Genomic DNA, 20,570 nt, shown 5'->3' with positions numbered 1-20,570 from the left:
TTCAAGACTGCACCAACCTGTGATGGGTTAATTTTCATACTGAGTGTTTTACAAAGATCGTAAGCCACATAAAACCACTTTAATTTAATGTTTGTGAAAACATTTAAGTCTGAGAGCTAAAATTGTTGTGTTATAGATAATAAAAAGATAGTTCAAAAAAAAAATCTATACAGCATTTGTGTGTTCTATTTTCTTAACACTCTTTCAACAATCTCTGGCAAATGCTGCAGAAGAAAACCTCTGTCAATTAAACCTGCGTGAAACCAGAATAACATCAACAAATGCAACAAACTAACAGCTCTCTACTATGTGAGAAGGAGGTCCTGAGAAGGAGCAAAAAAATTAATTCTCAAAGCAAAAGGATTTTATCTGGGGGGATGGTGGGGGTGGATTGTGGTTTCAAACTTGGTACAGAAGCACAGAGATGATGGAAACAAAGACCTGCTTGCAAGATTTACTGCAGAACTGCAGCTCTGCAGCATTCTTTGATGGCCCTCAGTCTCTGCATCTATAACTGGAGATCCTCCCACGTCGTCCTTCTTAAATTTAAATTTAATTTTATATAAAAGCACAGGTTAAAACTTCTACAAACCAAACACACACATACCTCCAAAAGGAAACTCGGTTTACCTTAAATTAGGAATTGCATCTAACATTCCCCCACTCATTCTACCACAAGAGAAAATACCTAGGAACTCTGTTTTTAAGTAAATCTGCAACTGCAAACCAAGTAAATTGTGCAATTGCCACCTGTGGGCTGCAACTCAGTGTCCTGAAATACCATCCTGGTTTAATGTTCATTTATCTGCTTAGTGGTTTGGAGTGGACTCCAAACCATGCAAGTTGATCATGGTCTGATTTTGTTGTTTCATTTTGTTTTCAATTATAACAACATCAAGAGATCTGGCATTTATCTACTGCCTTTCATCAATAAAACATTCTTCCATCAGTGAGACACCTGTAACAATTTTAGCCTCTTCAATATCTCAAATCCCACTTAGGCAAAATATGTTAACACACTGACATTCTGATCACAAGCACTGGCACTGAAGGTAGGTACTTTTATTAAAATACCTTGCTGAACTGCAAGGCCAGCAATGAATATCCTTTATGATAGATGAAAACAATCTTCCCAAATGCAGTTTCCCCTTTTCTCCCATCAGACCTGTTTTGACTAAAGACAAGCACAGAATTAAAGTAGTCTCTCCTTTTTCTTCCCCTTATGGTTTGAGGTTTTTTTTGGCCTTACTATTCCCAAACTTATCCTCAGTAGCAGCATTGTACACATGGCTCTACACAAAGAACATCATTAAAAATGCTGTCTTATGTGGTTATTATTCTGAAAATTCAATTTTTGCCATTTTAACAAGTTTATATTAATGACCACTCCTTCACCAAGCACTAGTAGTTTTTTTATTTCAGTTAAAAGCACACATTTTTCCTTTTTGTTTTTGAATAGGGAGAAAGCTACTTTATTTACTAATGTCTGATTTTGTTTTGTGTTTAAGAAGGAGTGCTCTAAATGTTAGTATTTGTTTCCATTCTGCTATTTATTTTTATTTTTTCACATTTGTCTTTTCAATTAACCATGGTCTAATGCATTAAATAAAACATGTTTCTGACAAATGGAACTGTGAACATTATAGGGTTATTATTCTTTGTTTTTAGACTGCTATAATAATAAATAATTACTAGTGCCATAAAGTTTAAGATCAATCCCAAAATCGGATCTTGGGCTTCCTTTCATTAAACGGGATGTACCAAGTCTGACATTTTCTTGTGGAATAATCAGACTAGAAATCAAAAGGTAATGTCTGCCCATAAGTATAATATTTTTTAATACACCAGTGATGAAGTACTGAAGAGAATGTTAGAAATCACATGTAAATACCCAAGGAAAACATGTAGCATATTAGCAGTGTTCAGGAGAATAGATTTAGAGTAAAATTTGGATAGTATTAACAGCCACGTTGGCTAACAACTATAATTAAAATGTACTTCAGTATTATACTGATTTAGGATATCTGTCCCCCACCGTGAAATTTTAATGACTATTTATGCTAAAAATATGCATTACTGATGCTATTATCTCTGTCTAGAGGTAAACAAAACATGGGTTAACATGACCAACAACAAATGTTCATATTAAAACACCCTGATTATCCATTTGGAGACAGTCTCATAACACCATAAATACTATTCACTGGATTTACTCATGTCATTTTATAATTTCTTATCATTTCCTTCTTTTTTATCAAAGTAAAAAAACCACTTGTTCACACAAACGTTGCCCTGGCATTTCCAGTCCTGCTGGGTCTGTTCTGCTGCCTCGTTCAGGCCCCAGCTCTGCACCACTGGCAAATACAGCAAAGAGTCCAGAAAAGCAGCTTTTTGCCTTCCCACGGTGCAATATTGCACTGCACTGTTGCACACAGCAGCCAAATGAACCCTCCCTGGTTATTACCCACCTAATGCTGGAAAAATATTGCTATGACATTTTGTCTGGTCGACCATCTTAAAGGTTAATTCTGTTTCCTATTTGAAATTTTCCTCTAGGTGAGCCACTCCATGCACTTTCTATTTACTGATTCCAAACAACCCTCAAACTGTTTCATTGCTCACTCTCACTGTTAAGAACATATTGACTGGCTGCCTGCTCTGCTGTTTAATTCATTTATGCTGAGAGTCAGGCATGAAGACAGAATTTTAAATGTGACATTTGCAGGCTGTTGGGTCATTTGAAGCTCTGACAACACCAGGGAGTTCCTGACACACAAACTGGTCCTGATTTTCAATCTTCCATGTTCTGAACACATCAGAGATTCGTCCCAAAGGTGCAGATTTCAGCCAAAAGTTTTTAAATCCCTCGTGTTTACATCTCGCAGAAAAGACTTGTACACTTTAAAGTTTTAAAATAAGGCTTATGTTTCCTTTATGGTAAAACCAGCAGTGCCTCCAGCATGCAACTCAACTGCTTAAAAACACTGACTGACAAAGGCACTTGGAAAGATCTACAATAATAATTAATACTTAAAAAAGTAGTTTACAAAATTCTGTTAGGGGACTTAGTGGACTTTTATTTGTTCCTGTTGATCTTTAAGCATTCAAAACCAGCTCATATGTTCACATCATCCCTCATTTGTTTACTTAAATCAAAAGAATAGTATTGCTTTTAAATAAAGACACTGTAAAAAGGCACTATCTGGGAAAACACATCAACCTTCTTTTTATTTATTTATTGTGCAAAACAAAAAGTAAACAAAAAACCCCATGCAAAGCAGAAAGCAAGATGACACTGCCATAGTTGGAAATAAAAATGGTGCTAATTCAGAACCGTATTAGGAGCAGAGATTGTTTTCCCTGCTCAACTCGTCATGACAATTATTCCCCAATGATGAATCCACACTTTGGCTGCTTTTTCAGGAGGGGGAATATGATTTAGGTCAAGATGCAAATTTGAAGAAATTAATGGATTTTCTTTTCCACCAGTAGACACACAACAATTCCAACAACAAGATCTGAACTGTTAACTGTGTCATACAGCAAACATCTTTCGGTGCCACGTTCAGAATAAGACTTTTATAATTTAATAGTTGTCATCTGAACAAGAGTATCTTGTTTATACATGCTTACAGCATAAGGACATTAATTCTGTGTGACCTAGAAAAGCAGTTTAAGTCTTACAGATGTTCTTTATTTTCAAAGAAACGTTTAAAATAGAAAGACATACCTGGTGTATTATCTGAGCTACAGGAAGTTGTTCAGCGTATTTTAGTGGTTCTGTGGCCAACTCATCCTCTGGAAACCTGCAAAGAAATTAAGTTCACATTTGTCAAAGTTAGTACAATGTCTACCAAATTAATTTACTGAAATTAGGAGTTTCAGGGATATTATTTTACTTATGGTGAAGAAAAAGCATATTTTGTGACAGTAATGGAATATATTTCTTACGAAGTTGAGCAAAAGAATAAATTTATAGTAAACAGAAATGTGTGTAACATTGTGGATTTCTTCCCCGACATAAAGCACAAATTTAGCAGCAGAAACCTAGGAAAACCTTTACATTTAGTTTTAGGTGAACAAAGCACTGGTGAAAGCTGGATTGAAATCCCCACGATATAAAAAGCCTTATGCATTTACAGAGCAGGTTCAGCCCCGTTAACAGTACAAGCTTCTACACTCCATCCTGCCAACACAATTCAAATATGACCAGCTCCAAAGGCAAGAGGGATTATTCACCATTTCACATTTTTGCTGCAAGTGGCATCAATGTTTAGGTGTGGCAGAAGTTCAATACCACAAATATTCGTACTACTGGTTACCAAAAAGCCAAAAAACTAGTGTGAAAAAAAAGAGCAGAATACTTCACAAAGAATATGCATCACAACCCTTTAAACTTTGAATAAACTGTAGCTGCAGTTGAAAAATCAGAATCCATAAGCAGTCTCTTAGAAGAATATTTAAATGATAGTAAATTAATATGAAAGCATGCTTTAAACCCTTCAACCATACTGCTTTCATCTACTGGAACTGCACAGCATGTGCTATATTTTCAAAGTATCACTCAAGTTTTTCATCAGCCATTCCTCTATATTTCTGAGAGTTCTGAATATAGGAATTTGAGTTATATGAGAAGAAATGAATAGGGGAAAAAATCTCGATAAAAACAGACCTTTCTCTAAAGTTAAAGTAGAATTATTTTCAGACAAAAATTGTGGCCAATACATTATTTTCCGGGATTAGATTACTACCTTATACCCATTCTAGTCAAAAATTATACACACTTGCTGGGTTAATTTACCTGTAGAGCAGCTGCCAGGTAAGAGCTAGAAAGTACAGGCTCAGTCTCTGCACTGAGAGTCACCAGGCTGTGGTAAAAGAGAGGACAACAAGGGCACAACTCTTCCCTTTTCCACTGCTGAATTTCAGCTGCGGTTTAAAAGGCTTTAAGCTCCAAATAAGAGCCTGAATACCCAGAAATCTGTAACGAACAGGGTATGAAAGTATGAAAGTCTTACTGTGTAATAAATTTAGAAGCAGAGAACAAAAGAAACACAGCAATACTTCGAAGGTCACAGTGCCAGCCTGCCTAGAACCGTTCAGTGTGCTGAAGAAAAATGAAGTAAGCACGCTCTGAACTCCTGCAGCTGGCCTGCACACACAGCTCATCTACTGATATGGGTTTTAGAGTTTTTGGATTATTATGACAAAGATTAATTTGTACTTTCACCACGAAATACACTGCTGTTATAGTCCAACACAACCAACACACTTAGAGTGGGCTCGGCAACTCCACCACAGTGCACGGAAGGAACTTTTCCACTCATTTCCTTCCCACTTCCTGTCATTTGTCCTGACTGGCAAACACACCACAGTCAGTGGGAATTGGAGATTTCTTCTGTTCTACTGAGAGCCTGTTAGCTGACACAACACCTTGATTTATGGATACCAGCTACATAAACCCATTTTTTTTAGCCACAGTTCTCGATATGAAACAACTGTACACACCACACAATATTCATCAATATCTGGAACACTTATCTCTACAGTCTTTACAGGGCACTGAAAATCTGGAAAAAAGGAAAAGAGTAACTCAAATCCCAAAATTAAACACTTTAAGCTTCAAGTAACAGCTAAAATTACTATAATCTGAATGTTAGCAGGAATAAAAGCAAAGCCTGTGTGTCTGTTCTGTCAAGGACCTTGGATACTTGGCAAGGTTTTCTGTCTAGACAGAATCAGCATTCCCTTCCACAGTCAAACACCCTCCTTGTCAACTGCAGAAAAAAAGACCTTTCTTCAAATGTCAAAGGATTAAAAAAGATAAAGCAAAACGATCAAGATAATTTGAAGCCTTAGGAAGCTTAACTAAACAAAAATAGGGAGGGGAGAACAGTATAAACACGTATTTTAAAGTAATTAGATTTAAATTGAAATTAGGCTGATAGGAGCTTTTAAACATCAAGAAAGACATTTTATTTTTTCTAATTTACTTTCTGAAAAAAAAATCACTTGAACTACACTACATTTTTTATATAAATAAATTATAAGATATAGATTAGGGTAGATGCACATTATAATATATTTACATACACATCTACATTTATATACCCACACTACAATATGTGTACAGACATGCACACAGGTATTTTGGAAGAAAAGTTCAGAAATGTTCTCTCAAAATTTTTGCTTAAATGCCATGAACTTTTTGCAAATGTATTCAGTGATGTACTAGCTGTCAAGTCTACAAAAGAGTTTTGATTCTTCTCTCCTACAGATAAGCCTCCTCAACTGGATGAGCATGTATCTCCATCTTTTACAAGAAACTGTATAAATTAAGGCGTGGAAGATCAAAACTCCTGACAAAAAAGTTCTATGATATATTGCCCAACCACATCCTCTGCCGGGAGCAAGTCATCAACAAGCAAGAAGGTGTAAAAAGCAGTGTCTCAGTAAACTCTGGGCATTTGAGGTTACCAAATAAAGTGCAAGAATAACTCACAGTAAATGATCTCTGCAAATTTGATAAAAATAGCATAGTCTTCATCATGGTGATACTGCAGTGCCACCATCTAAAGCCACTCTATGGCAGTTTGTCAGTGAAAGAACATCCTGGTGCCACACACTGAGATCCATCTGAGCACATCCATGACTTCACCATGGTTTTCCTGAATGCTTTGTTTCCACCTCTTTTCTTTGATCAACTACCAGAATATTTCAACACATTTTTCTAATATTGTTCTCATAGTGCTTCTATTCATGGTTCCAACCAAGATCTGAATTGTTATTATATTCACTGTCCATAGCTATGTACACAGTGGAAAATTAAAAGCACTTAATAGTGAAATCCTTTTTAGCTAAAAAGAGGAATTATCCTTAGAAGTTACATTGTATTTTAAGCAAAGTAAAGATTTTGTTAGAAAACAGTAGCTTTTGCTGATCTAATTTTCCTATCAAGTGATATAATAATCTTTCTAGTTTTCCTATCAAGTGATAGCACCTATGGCAGAAATAGAACTTTATGACAGAGGTACCTTCCAGGCCTCTGTATAACTACATCAGTTAGACATACCACTTTCAGAATTCATTTTAACAGGTATTAGCAACATAAACTCCTTGAAGAGAATTATACTATTATGAAGGCTCCATAAATCTCATTTTCATTTTTCAGCACAAAGACCAGTTTAATGACCTAATCATTCGGATAACAGGTATAAAAGACAACTTCCTCTCCATTTGGGTTCAGTCATTCCTTCTACCAAAGCTGAAAATTGGATGATGCAACAAGAAATTACTATCCTATAAACAGCACTGAGGATGAAACACTGCATACAAAAGGCTTCCATGGAGCAGCATCCATCCTGAATGCTCCAAGAACAGGAGTAAAGTCAAGACTTGCCTGTCCCGAGGAAAGGTCAGAAATGGCTATTGCAGCCTAAAAGCCCCTGCAAGTGGGCAAAAGGTTATATTTTAACCAGCCTTTTAAATAAGAACTGAGACAGCCCACTGCCATTAAGATCACACAACATGGTAATAGCTCACAAATGACTGAATTCTCTCCCCCAGAGCAGGGGCTGCACCCAAAACTGGCTACTCCAGGCACCTGTTATGCCTTGAACCGTGCAAAAACATTCTCCAGGAGAGCTGGGATGAGGAAAAGGGTAACAGGGACCACACTAACAATGAACCACCACATGACTGCAGCACAGGACATCAGCCTGTCTGATTCACAAGCAGTCTCACACTCTGTCTTTAACAAAGTGACACTGGTTACCTTGGTCAGTTTTTCTGTGGATCAAAGAAAGCCACTACCAGGACAGTTGGTACCAAGGAGAAAGAAACCTGCTGCAAAACTGCTACTTGTCTTCCACCAGCCCTAAGATCAGCAGCCCACTAACAACAGGCCTCCTGGCGTGGAAGAATTTCCTGTAAAAGGCAACCCCCCCTGAAAAACCACCAGGGATAGGAAAGCCATGACTAGAGAGGAGAAAAAGGTCAACACAGGAACACAGGAGAGGATGTTCTACTTCCTCCTCTTCTGCAGGGTGGAGGAAGAGAAGAGATCAGGAGAAAGATCATCTCCGTTACAATCCTCCCAACTTTGTCTCTCCCTTTCACAGGGTCAGAGAAGTAAATTGGTTATTCTTTCCAGAGATAATTTCCAGATGCCCGGGGTGGCATTCACTTTTGTTCAAAACTAGTTATGTCAGAAAAAAAAAACCAAATACAAAAAACCATCTCAGTTGATGGAATCTGTGCTCAAATCACACGCAGCAATTCGAGGCTGTAATTTCACCAAATCAGTTGGCCTCACCTTGTTCGGTTCATTTGTATTTGACACTTTTAAACCTTTGCAAAACGAGGGGCTAATTTGTTGTAATACAGATTTCTTTGTTTGTTTAATTTCTTTCAAAACAATTCTATTACGGGAACAAAAAGTCATTTTTCATCCATTAATTTTCCGGTCAGAAGCAGCCCTTTCTGTCTCAATTGAGCGTGACAGCAGAGCGGCTGCCAGCAGTGCCAAAGCCAGCTCACGCTGTTGGAATACCAGCACAGACAGCACCACGCCTGGCAGCTGGCAATGCAAAGCATAAGGAGATCTTGATTTTCAGGGAGAAGACTAGAAAGAAACACAAAATCAGACGAGAAGTGGGAAGCAGTAAGAGATAGCAGAATAGGAGGATCTCGAAAAATTCAATTTAAAAGTTATTTTTGTACCGCCACCGTGACTGCTCTGAGATGAAGGAAAGCGAGCACGAAACAGAAACTGGGGAAAGTGAATCTAAATCCAGTAAAACGTGTCATGTCATGATATTTAGTGAAATATCTTATTTGTTATTTATATTTGCATGCTCGCTCTTATGGGGAAAATCCTATGAAAGTCTCCACGTGCTAAAGAAAAACAAATTCCTAGCATCAGGAGGTGGCACATTTTGCCACAAGTGCTACCTCAGCCCATGGTCTGCTACACAGAACAGCTGCAGTGGCTTTAGGGCAGAGATATATTTTATCTCATGTAAGTATTACAAAAATACAGGGGGAAAAACAGAGCAACGTGACCACCAACTGGTTTGCTCATGGAAGAAATGGGCTATTAAGATACTCAAGAGACAGAAAAGTCTAGGTAACATAAAACCCATTTCTTGGCAAATATAAACATTCATTATAGTAGGCAACAGGACCAAAGCTAATATTTTTTCCTTCTTATATAGTCTCTAGATTTGATGGTTTGGACAGTTCACACAATTTTATGCACGTGACCCGTGCACAGGTAATATTGCACCTCTTTTGAAACTATTGTTGCTAGATGGTAAGTCCTAATAAATAACCACCTCTCTTGGAAACTACACAAAACAAAAGTCAAGAGTGTGAAGGGGGTAAAAAAAGGCTCTCAGAGACAAAAATGCATTGTGGAAAAAGGGGGTTGGGGATCACCAGCTTTATTTGCTGTAGATGTAAACAAGTTGTACTGGTGAGGTGTTGCCTTGTTTGTTTGAGAGATGATTTCTGAATGGGCATGAAAATTCTGGAATGGGTTGTTGTCCCACTTCTCAAGGAGCTCAGAGCAGGAATAGTGCAAGTGATGGGACAGTCAGGACGAGACCAAAGGATGCAAGGCCAAAATCACACACCCAGGACTGAGAGGCTGAAATTATTAATCTAAACCTGTGTATAGCACTGATAGCTTTATTGACTGTAAATACACGAACACACTTGCATCTAGCAATAAAAAGCAAACAAAATACCAGAGCTTTATGCACCACATCAGAAAAAGTTATTAGCTTTCCTATTAAAGAGAGGCTGAAATGGGCTATGTCGGGTTTGAGTGAATAGTTTTTGAAATTGGCCGTTGAGAAATTTATCTACCATATCCATAGTACAGAAGATTAAGAATTAGACCTTGGATTAATGCCAGGTACTTGATCTATCTGCTAAATCCCAACTTCACACTTATTTAAGAATTGGGCACGCTTAAACAACAGAAGCACTGATGTTTCAAGCCAGTGCTTGAAAAGGTAAGACCACTGTTAACTCTGCTCTTCCCCCAAAAGTGTGCTAATCAATGCTTTTCTTATGTTTATAAGGGAATGCAAGATTTGCCCATCCATGTTTACCACATGGATAGTCACAAAGAAGAGATGCAAACCCTTGAGAGCATCATCATTCCAAGGAACTTCCTTACAACATCTCCTTCACCACACAGTTTCTTCAGTTAAAGGGTCCAAACAAGTCTTTTGCCTGCTTAAGAAAACATTCAGCACCTACTGCAGCACATGGCAGACTGTCAAAGACAGCTTCAAAAGCAGACTGCACAAAAATGAACAATACAGTATGGAGATAAAGGGGAAAAAATAAATTGATGGCAAAAATATCTCTGACGCGATGAAAAACTAAATCAGTGTTAGACACAATCAGTTTTACAATCATCTGAAGAAGGAAGCTACTGACTTGCACTGCAAAGAAAAATTAATTTTACTTGAGCGTGCTGGCCTTTGCAGAGAGGTATTCCTGTGGAATAAAGCAGCAAAGCATCTTGCAGTTTAGAAATGCAAAATATTTCCTGTAATCTGTTCATTTCTTTTCAAATAAACGTGAAAGACTTTGACCCAAACTAGTCACACAGACTTATTCCTGGAGTTTAAAAATACCTTACACCTCTGAATGTGCAATGCTTTCTGTTGGACTCCATCATAAAAAGGTTGTCTCGTGTTCCCAGAGTCTGCCAGACACATTGAGTTGCTTCATAAGCTGCATAAAAATTGACTGTAACAAATGTTTCCTCTGCCTTTCTGTGATCTACACATAATTTCTGATCTGAAGAATTTCGGGTGATACCAAGTCACATATTCTTAATCATCCTAAGATCCTAAAAGGAGGTAATAGAAGTCTAGAGTCTCTCTCCTCTTTTCTAGCCAATGACTTTTGTCAAAATATGTTTAGTCGCTGTTCTGCCTACTCCTATTTTTATACTGAGGCAAGACACAGGGAAGGAATTAAAAAGAATATTAGCTTAAGTAAGCAGAACTGACTTTGCTACTACTGGAAAACACATGACCTGTGGGGCTTCATTTTGTTATCTCAACTACTCCACATTTTAGGTAAATTAGAAAATCTCTTTTGAATTAATTTAAAACTTCCACATGACAATGCTGCTGAAGCACAAAATGCTAATCAAAAGCTGGAGATAAAAAGACCCACTAAGTCTCTCCTCTATCACTGAAAATCACCACAGTTAAAAGTAGGTACTCATCACTTATTGCTAATTCATTCTCAAACCAGGCAGGGTTGGGGGAGAAAAAGAGAACAAGTGTCTCTATCAAATTTTCCAAACTTGGGGCACAGACAAGTCCAGCAATGTCAGAGGAACTTCTACTGATGGTCCAAACCAGCCAGAGGAGAACACTGCCCACCTCACTGAGCAAACATTCCACCTAGTTTGATGTGCATGTGTGCTGTATCTAAGAACTGAGGCTGCACATTTCCCCCTTAATCCAGTCCCTTCTAACTGCAATGTTTACAAGAGTGGTTAAAAACACACACAGGTTATTATTACTTTATGACCAGTTGTCTAGAAACCCATGACTGAATTTCAAAGAAATCTCAAAGAAAAAAGACCAAATCCTCCCATGGCACCACGTCACACAGGCATTTTAAATATTGCTAAAAGTACATATTGAAATTAAACTTTCAGCTGGACAAAGCAAGCTTGTTCATTTTTCACAACTGAAAGTTTATCAGCAGTACCTGGTCTTTATGCAGACAATTCAACACCACATGCCAGTGCACTGAAAGACAGAAAAACCAGCAGGAAGATAATTTTAAATCAAAGAACTAACATGGAAATGTGCCAGGATAGCAATTCCATTATTTAGTGCCCACAATTAATCTTCATAGCAAAGTTCATATTTTGTTTAATACTACTGTTCCTTCCTGCATACATTCAAACGAAACAATGTATCTGCATTGGTTTGTATTGCTACACTTTTCAACAAGCACCTTCTAAAAAACCCCACAATACAAATATTTTAAGCCCCAAGTCCATCACCACCTCCAGATCCTTCACAGGATCAGCCTGCCAGCTTCCAGCCCCTACTGACAGCACATTACAGGGAAGACACCAATTGAACTTCTGCCTATAAATGTATAAAAGAACACACATATCCGTGCCAATAACAGACCCAGATTTTCTGGAAACAACGCTATACCCTCAGCACTCAGAAAATTAATCATAAAAATTACAGTTCTGGGTTTTTGAGAAGTGGTTTGCTATGCAATCAAGCCTCTCCTGAATACTAGCTGTTGCTTTTGATCTTTTTTTGCTACAACATGATAACTAACACATTTCCATAAAGCAGACAACCAAGATACACCAAGAATTGCAGAACACTGTATCACAAGACTTAATCAAGTGCTTTCCCCTCTTTCACCACTGTTCCTCTCTGCAGCCAACTCCAGGAGTCCTAAGAGTGGCCACAGCAGGCAGAACTGAGCAGCATTCCAATCAGGCAGCAGTAAATGTTTTAATTCTCCTGTCAGTGCATGTACCCAGGTAACATTATACTGCTAAGCACATTAGAAGGGCTTTTCTTCACAGAAAGCTGAACAGCATGTATGCAGCTCTTGAGCTTTTTATCAGTCTTACCTTCTTGACCATGATTTTCTGTTATTTATAGATGACTTGTGCACTACTTTTGTCTGGATTCTGGTTTTGTTTGTTCTTGTTAATGGCAGATGAAACCTCTAGTTCAAATACAAACACTTAGATCATATTCTCTGAGGCCAAGGTACTGCAGGTTACTGAGTCTGCTGATGTTGAACAATGAATCCATTCATTTTTGACTCTGTAAAGCAGTCATTTTTTTTTCATTTTATTATTTTATAGTCTGACTTTCTGTCCTCACTTATTTCTATAGTACTAGAATCAGAAAGGAATTGTCTCCTGTTCACCATAGACCACTGTATATTAACCAGTGTTCTATATTAAGTTTAGTGACTTTACAAACTTTATAGCCTTGAAGCCCCTATGATTTTTAGTGGTCTGCCCTCAGGAGCAAAAGCAGAAGCAGCAAGTCACACTTATCCTGGGTCAAGTACACAGCACATCACTTGCTAACCTCCCAAGAGGCACAGAAACTTGGGAACTCCCCTGCCTACCCAGGCAACCCACTGGGTCTGAGGCCTTTGGGAGAGAGAGAGAGACACATTATCTCCCTGCACTCAGTTCAGTGCTGTGCTGATTCCAGCATCTGTAGCTATAGCCTGTACCAGATATATGTCTGGATTTGCAAGGTATTCCTAGCTGCAAAGCCAAGCAGTAGGCTGGACAAGCCAAACTTCTAATATTCCAAGGTGGTTTCTAATCCAAACACTTGAGAGGAAATCTGGCACCTCAGAGCCTGGTATGTCCACATTCCCCATCACCTCACCCTCTCCTTGCTGGGAAGGGACAGATGCAGCAGCCTGGAGCGTGCCACAGGCTACCAGCACCCTTCCACTCTGCAGCCTCCAGGGGACAAGGCTAAAGCAGCAACAGAAGCAGCTCGGAGAGCTACAGCCACGTCCCTCCCCATTGTTCCTCCTCAGCTACCTTCAATTCTCTGTACGGATTTATCTTACTGCAAGAGTAAAAAGATAAAACTATTAAACACAAGAAAGCTTTTTTTTTTTTACAGAAGTTTCAGTTTATTTACATACCTATGTCGATATCAATTCTGCAGCAATCATCAAAGATCTTCTTTATAATATAACAGAGAAAAAGCTACTTATATAAAATGGTAAGTTCCGAAAAACTAATTAGGGCATTTTTCAGGAACACCTATATGGGTTGGACCTTGCCCACAGTAAAAAATGTGAGTCACAAAAATTATTATGCTAGCAAAAATGTCTATCAAAGATTAATATTAAACAGTTCTTTTTGAAAATGGGACTTAAACTTTTAAAATTAAACCTTCAGTACTCAGTCATGCCCAAACTTAAGCTGACCATGACTTTCTAAGACTGTCTTATGACAGTAGAGTGTATACAGTTGTCATGGTTTGAGATAACAACAGTGAATGGGTTCATGTGGTTTTACTTTCAGAAACTAAACACAGAAAAAAACCAGGAAGTTCACTCTTTTCTCAGAGGATTGTTCATGTTATTTTTTTAAAAACAAATGCAAGGGTTTACATAAGAGTTATTTACAACTGTAACTAAGATTGAAGGACTAGTATTATTAACCTAATCTCAGTCTTTACCTCATTCCTGTGGTAGGTTCTTCCATTATTTAAAAGCCATTTCCTGCACATGTTTAAAATCTGCAGAATATTGTATCAGTAAATCTGAATGTTAAGCACACATTATCAGCAGATACTACCAGCAAGAGATTGTGTAAAGCAGAAAGGATCACAATGCCTGTCACTCAGTTTTTAGCTGAGTGACTTCAGGAGCTCAGCACACCTTAGGTAAAAGAATAATATCTCCAATGCTGCCAAGGTCTTTCACAATCCCATACATAAATGGGAATGTGTCTGTGTGTATACATATATGCATAAAAGGCAACCATGAAACTAAATGAAGAATTACAAGTTTCTTGGTGCATTTAGTACAGATAATGAAGCCAGACTTCCCTTTTGCCCCCTGCAGATGGAATAAGTAACAGTTATAGAAACAATGGAGAAACTCCAATTGCACAGTAATATGCTCAAGAAAAAGAATCCAAATTGAGGGAAACACAAAGAATGCAACAGCTGAAAGAAGATTTCGTTCTACAAAATTTTGTGTGCTACACATTATCAAATATGTGAAGTCTGGTAAAGAGCTTACATTCTGTCTTGCACCTTTTAACTTCATATTTTAATGTTTTGTGGAAAACAACCTTCGTTTCCAAATCACCCGTTTTTTCTCTCATGTTTTCAGGAATGTTTAATAAATCTGTCACCAAAACTGTGAGAGTACTTTGCATGTAAGCACCACACTGGCAGGGGTGTGTCTTTCCTGTATATGGTCATTGCTCAGCTACAGAGGATCCTCACTCATGAGTGGGACTCCCACAGACTATTGCAATATAAGCAACCAAAACCATTGGCACTGACTTTTCAATATCAAAGTATTTTAACAGACATACCATGAAGTCCCTTCTACTTGCATCAATATATAGTTCTACTCTGGTTTTGGAGTTAATAATAACCAAAAGTGCATGATGGCAATCGAGTATGCTGGTCCTCTACCCAAGGAAACTAAGAAAAAAAAATTTTCTTTCTGCATTTAAAGTTTAATACCTCTGCAGCAACTTTTCTATGTGTACCCTACAGAGGATATACAGCCTAACAAAATCTTATTGCGAAATTCAGAGTATGTGTTGACTATTCGTTGGAAGTATATGTATTCTTTATGACTGCTGGTCAACTGAGATTTCATGGGCATAGTCTGTTTATACTTTAATATCTTATTTCCTAAAAAAAGAAACCCACCAAAACCAAACACAAAAGAAAAGCCCACCAAAAAAACCAAACCAAAACCCTATTTTGTCTGCGTTTATCAAAACCAGGATGAATGCGGCAAACACATCCACCCCCACTGATGAACACATAAGACACCTTGAAATGAAAAATTTCCATTTCAGTAAATACACTGCACTGCAACGGACTGAAATTTCACCAGAGAGCTGCTCAGTGACTGCAGTTACTGCCTCATCACAGAGTCCTGGGCTGAAACGTGGTAACACAGTATTTACTGACACACTGTATTCATGGACAGAGAAAGGCCTGGAAGATAGATATGGGGAAAACAGCACTAGGAAGAACATCTTCTATCTCAAGCTGACTGCTAAGCAGCCAACACCACTTTCACTGCAGCACAGGCAGGGGTTTCCTCAGTGTCGTGGCTGCCCCACAATGCCACTGCCTTCTCAGAAGGGCTGGTAGCCTGCAGGGAAACTCTGGTAAAATATGATTACTGACAAGAAAATGAGAGTGTTGATGGCTCTCCATAGGTAGAAATTCCTGGGGTCTTCCACTCATCTCAAGAATGTGGTGGGTTTTGTTATTCAGAAACTTTTGCTACTCATGGCTACAAAAAGATGTTGACCAACTATGGGTTATTGCATCTTCAGTAAAATCACCATTACACAAGAGGTATTCAATGGAGGGTGGAGGATACTGAAAGGTTATATAGTCTGAATTCAAGACAATTGCATAGCCAAGTGCAACACAAACTGTTAAGGTTATGGCACTGTCATCTCAGGAGCACAGTGAAGGAGTACAATGAAGGTCTGGGGTTTGTTTTGTGGTTTTCTGGTTTGTTTGTCTGTTTTTTTAAACAAAACCGAACTCCTGATCTGTTGACATACACATTAACCCTCACAGACCAACCACGTTCACTGCATGTCAAAAATATTTTCTACTGGAACCTTATTCACCCCACTGTAAACTGACAGTGCCTTATTGTAACTTACTGTCTGAAATCTGTTCTTCAAACAAACAAACAGTTTTAATAGTATGTACACAATCCTGCTGTAAAGGTAAGCAATTCCAAACTGAAACTGCAACAAGAGAGATCCTGAGAGAGAATTCTCCAAGCAGATGCCAAGTCTGCCCCCAGGAAGGATGTTATTTCACAGCAGCCATTCCTGACAGCACAGCAAAACACAAAGGAAGCCCTCTGCTACTTCCTCTGAGAGCCACCACCCCAGCTATGAATTCAGCATTGTGACACCTGCCCACACTGTAAGAAAGGTAGACATGAAGGTCTCAGCCAAAACCAGAATGCACTTTTTTCTTGTATGTGGAATGACTGGTTTATGGCAGCATTAAATATTAAATTTTAATAACTACTGTACGAAACTACAAATGAAAAAAACAAAGGATATATTTGGGGGAATATATAAAGACACCCTTTCCCCAAATTTATTCACCTGGAAAGAAGCATTGTGCAAGGTGATTTATTTGCTTGCACCACCTAGTGGGGTTTAGTTTAATCTCCCAAAACATTCAGAGGTCAGTCATGTTCCCACTTCATGACATTAGTGACAGACCACATTTTCTCACAACATACTGCTTCGAGCCTGCATGATCCACTAACAGCACTACACTTCAAGTTTCCACAAATCTATAAAAACACAGCACAGAGAATCCTAGAAAACAATACCTATTTTGTTTGTATTGAGTTCTGCAGGAACTTAACAGAGATGTCACAGAAAACCGCTTCGCAATGCCACGTTTATGAGTTTCTAATTTGAAGTACACGTCAACAGCACCTTGTCAGAGCAAGCCATACATAATCTCCAAAGATTGAACAGATTGTTGGGTGATAACAAGGCCACACACTGAGATTTGGAAGATTTCTACAGCGCTTTTGAATCAAATCCTCTGGCAGAGGCAGGCAGGCAGTGCAGAGGGATCTGCCTGCAGGAGGGATGGTTCCTCAGGGAGCAGCAACCACGTGTGACAGAGTCCAGCTGCAGCAGGAAGAAGCACCTCCACTGCCTCTGTTATGGTCCCAGGTTGTTGTGCCCCAGTTTGTGCTCACAAGTTGGTTGCTTTATCATGCACTGCCCCGGCACAGAGTTTTACCACGTGAAGTCCAGCCACTCCAGAAAAGTTCATCAGGTCAAACTCCAACCTCATAATGGACAAGAACTCACTCAAAATTACATTTAGGGCTTGTATTTAAACACTAAACTGATCTTATTCAGAATGCATTCTTCTCATAGTTGCTCCTAAGGAAGAATTCACATATTGTAGTAAGAAATGTTGCATTTGATTTGGAGCAGAAGTTATACTACAGAGAAAGTACAGAATGTCTTTAGATGAGGCAATTAGACAAGAGAACAGTGCCAAAGTGCTTCTACATCTTCCACAGAAAGTTCTCAGAGAAGAGACCCTAAGCATTTACAGAATTTCACAGCACCTTTCCTTTTCAACTTTATCAGTCAGTTCTCACTTCAATACAGACATGTATTTGTAACTCATACAATAAATGCTATGCCCACTGGACAATAAGGAACTCATCACAAATGTCTCCTCTGGATGCACAGGAAGACTTTGGGGAGTGATGCAAGACTTTTTACCCTTCCATAAACTTCCACATGAGAGAAAAGAAGAGGAAAACATTTTTATTTCATAGTGGTTTATAAAATAAATATGTTTATTCAGAAACAATGCCTTTTTTTTTTTTCCAAAAGAAACAGATGCAAGCAACAACTGCACTGACATGCAGGCACAGCCCCAGGCTATGGCACTGTCTAGGACAGTTAAGTACCATCTATACAATAAAATCATATTCTAACAATATGAGAAGATAACTGGGCTGCAACCAAACACACAACAACACAGTTGTTTGAAGAGAAGGCAAGAAGTGAGTCAGACTGTATTCTAAAGAAAGGATAAAGTGTTTGTTGTTTCCCTCTTTGTATTCAAACTTTTAGGTTGTTTCAATCCTCACACAGAGCACTTTTTCAGGATAGAACATTAAAGTGATTTTATCACAGTTTTCTTATTTGCTTAAGGTTCCAACATGGACCATTTTGTTCTAGGAGGACTAAGATCAAATTTAAGACTTAATAGCTGCACAGAAAGTAGGAAAGAAAAGATGCTTGCAATTTTATCCCACGTACATTTGATGCTCACCCACATAAAGTGTGGTTCTAAAACTATGAAGCAATATATGGGCAAAACACTAGACTTCCTACCCCACCTCAGAGCACTGCAGAATGCTGACTCCATTCAAAAAGACAAAAAAAGATATCAAAGCTCAGCCTTTAAATCAATCACTAGTATCAGGATATAGGTTCAGACACAAAGGCACAGGTGACTGACTGTACATGTTATTTTATGTATGTTATGAAAGGGCAACTCAGGCCCCTAAACTTACCAACACTGCTCTTTCCTGGAATTCTGATGCCCAACAATTTCCAAGCTGCCTTTGGCACTCCCATTTGGAAGGGCAGTGCTGTGTGGGCAGCTGATCCAATGAACCATCCCACAAGGAACTCACACTATTCCCACTGTGGGACCACATCAACCACTAAGATTTTTGGTCATGGCTAAACCACCAAGGACATTTTCAAAGCCCTCTCTACTGCACAGGATAAGACTGCAGTTGCTCAGAAAACCATTTGCAGAGAGAAAAAAGGTAAGAAAAAACCCCAACAAATAACTACTCATAAAACTTTCCATCATTTTTAACCAAATTTACAAGAGTATCTCTTAAATAGGGTCTAATGTGGGCTAAACACTAAAACTTCTTTATTAACAGTGTTCCTCATATTTAAAGACAAACTGCTGCTTATCAGGGATTTCTAAGATAAAAGCTGAAAAGTAATCATATTTGCCTTAAGATTTCATTTTTATTTTTTAATGCTTTATGAAATGGCCCTCATATTTTCTGTTCCATTTCTCCTCTTTTTCTCAGCTACTTTCTAAAGCACTGCTGGTTGCTATGGTAACTTTGGCTTTTTTCCCCTCACTGTTCATGCAGGTTTTCATCAAACCCAATGACTTTTTTTAATCTTATCTACTCTATAACAATAGTTCTTTGACTAAGGTGCTGTATGCTGCACCAGATGAGAAACCTGGTATTTTACAGTAGCAACTGAAAAAATGGTAAGTTTTGCTAAATTCTGAGAATGAGCAAATAAAGTGAGGAGTTTTTTAGGGGGTTGGTTTGTTTTTTAAATGTCTGAGTACATTTCTTTCTTCTAATATGTATATTATTCAGGTAAAATATATTAATTAACACACCAGTAAATATAAGAGAGAGCAATTTGTTAAAACAGTAACACTTAAGGAACAGAAGATCTTGTGTGGAAACTTTCTTTGGAAAGAAAAGGAATTGCTGCTGCTTCCCACAGACTCAGCAGGACACAACCAAACTAAATGAGAACCATGTTATTTACTGCACTACCACTGCAGATTACAATCAGTCCAGATCTCCCTGTCACAGAACAAAAATACTTCTGGTCGCTTGGATAAAATATTTGTGAAGATTAGGACACAGTCTGTTGATCTATAACCCACAAGAAACAAACTGCACATGCCAACAAACAGATGAAATATATGCAAAGGCTTGAGCCATTTCCAAAGACTCTTCACTGAGATTCTATTTTAAATCTATTTTCCCAATAATATTTAAGTTTCGGGCTAAATTTTTCAGTATAGATTTGGTCTTAAAGTTTTGCTTTTCCCTGTATCAATGCAGAAGAGATGCATTCTTGATATTTTCTACAGGACAAGGTTATCTTTTTCTGTTTCAGGTAGGAGGAACCTCTCAGCAGTACTTACCATCCCACAAAAAGTAACACACACAGAGCAATTCAACCAGACTGAGCTGAGTAAACGACACGAAATTATTTCAACCTATGAGACTGAACATTAAAAACAAAAATAAATCCACACCAACAAACAGATTAACTACTTCACTCACTAAATGAGGTCCAAAAGCATTGGACTGAAGTTTTACTCCAATGTAATTACTCCAACTGGACTACAAATATAATTACCCAAACCTGGACCCTGGCTTCGTAATATCTACAGGCAAGGTTGTGCTGGAGACAGTTTGGTCCAGGTCAGTAGAAAAGGCTACTGAAA

At 38.2% G+C, this 20,570-nt stretch overlaps 1 protein-coding gene across 1 annotated transcript in view; it reads right to left on the bottom strand.

The window, feature by feature from the left end:
* The window catches only part of PIGK (phosphatidylinositol glycan anchor biosynthesis class K), a 61,910-nt gene that overhangs the window by 14,054 nt on the left and 27,286 nt on the right, over positions 1-20,570 (bottom strand). The window contains exon 10 of the mRNA XM_029963987.1: positions 3,731-3,806. Within this exon, the coding sequence (XP_029819847.1) occupies positions 3,731-3,806 (76 nt within the window). The remainder of the gene's footprint in view (positions 1-3,730; positions 3,807-20,570) is intronic.

Source organism: Manacus vitellinus, unplaced genomic scaffold, assembly GCF_001715985.3.
Source record: "Manacus vitellinus isolate BGI_N305 unplaced genomic scaffold, ASM171598v3 scaffold_67_pilon, whole genome shotgun sequence".
NCBI classification, from domain to species: Eukaryota; Metazoa; Chordata; class Aves; order Passeriformes; family Pipridae; genus Manacus; species Manacus vitellinus.
This window is presented reverse-complemented; position numbering and strand designations above follow the sequence as displayed.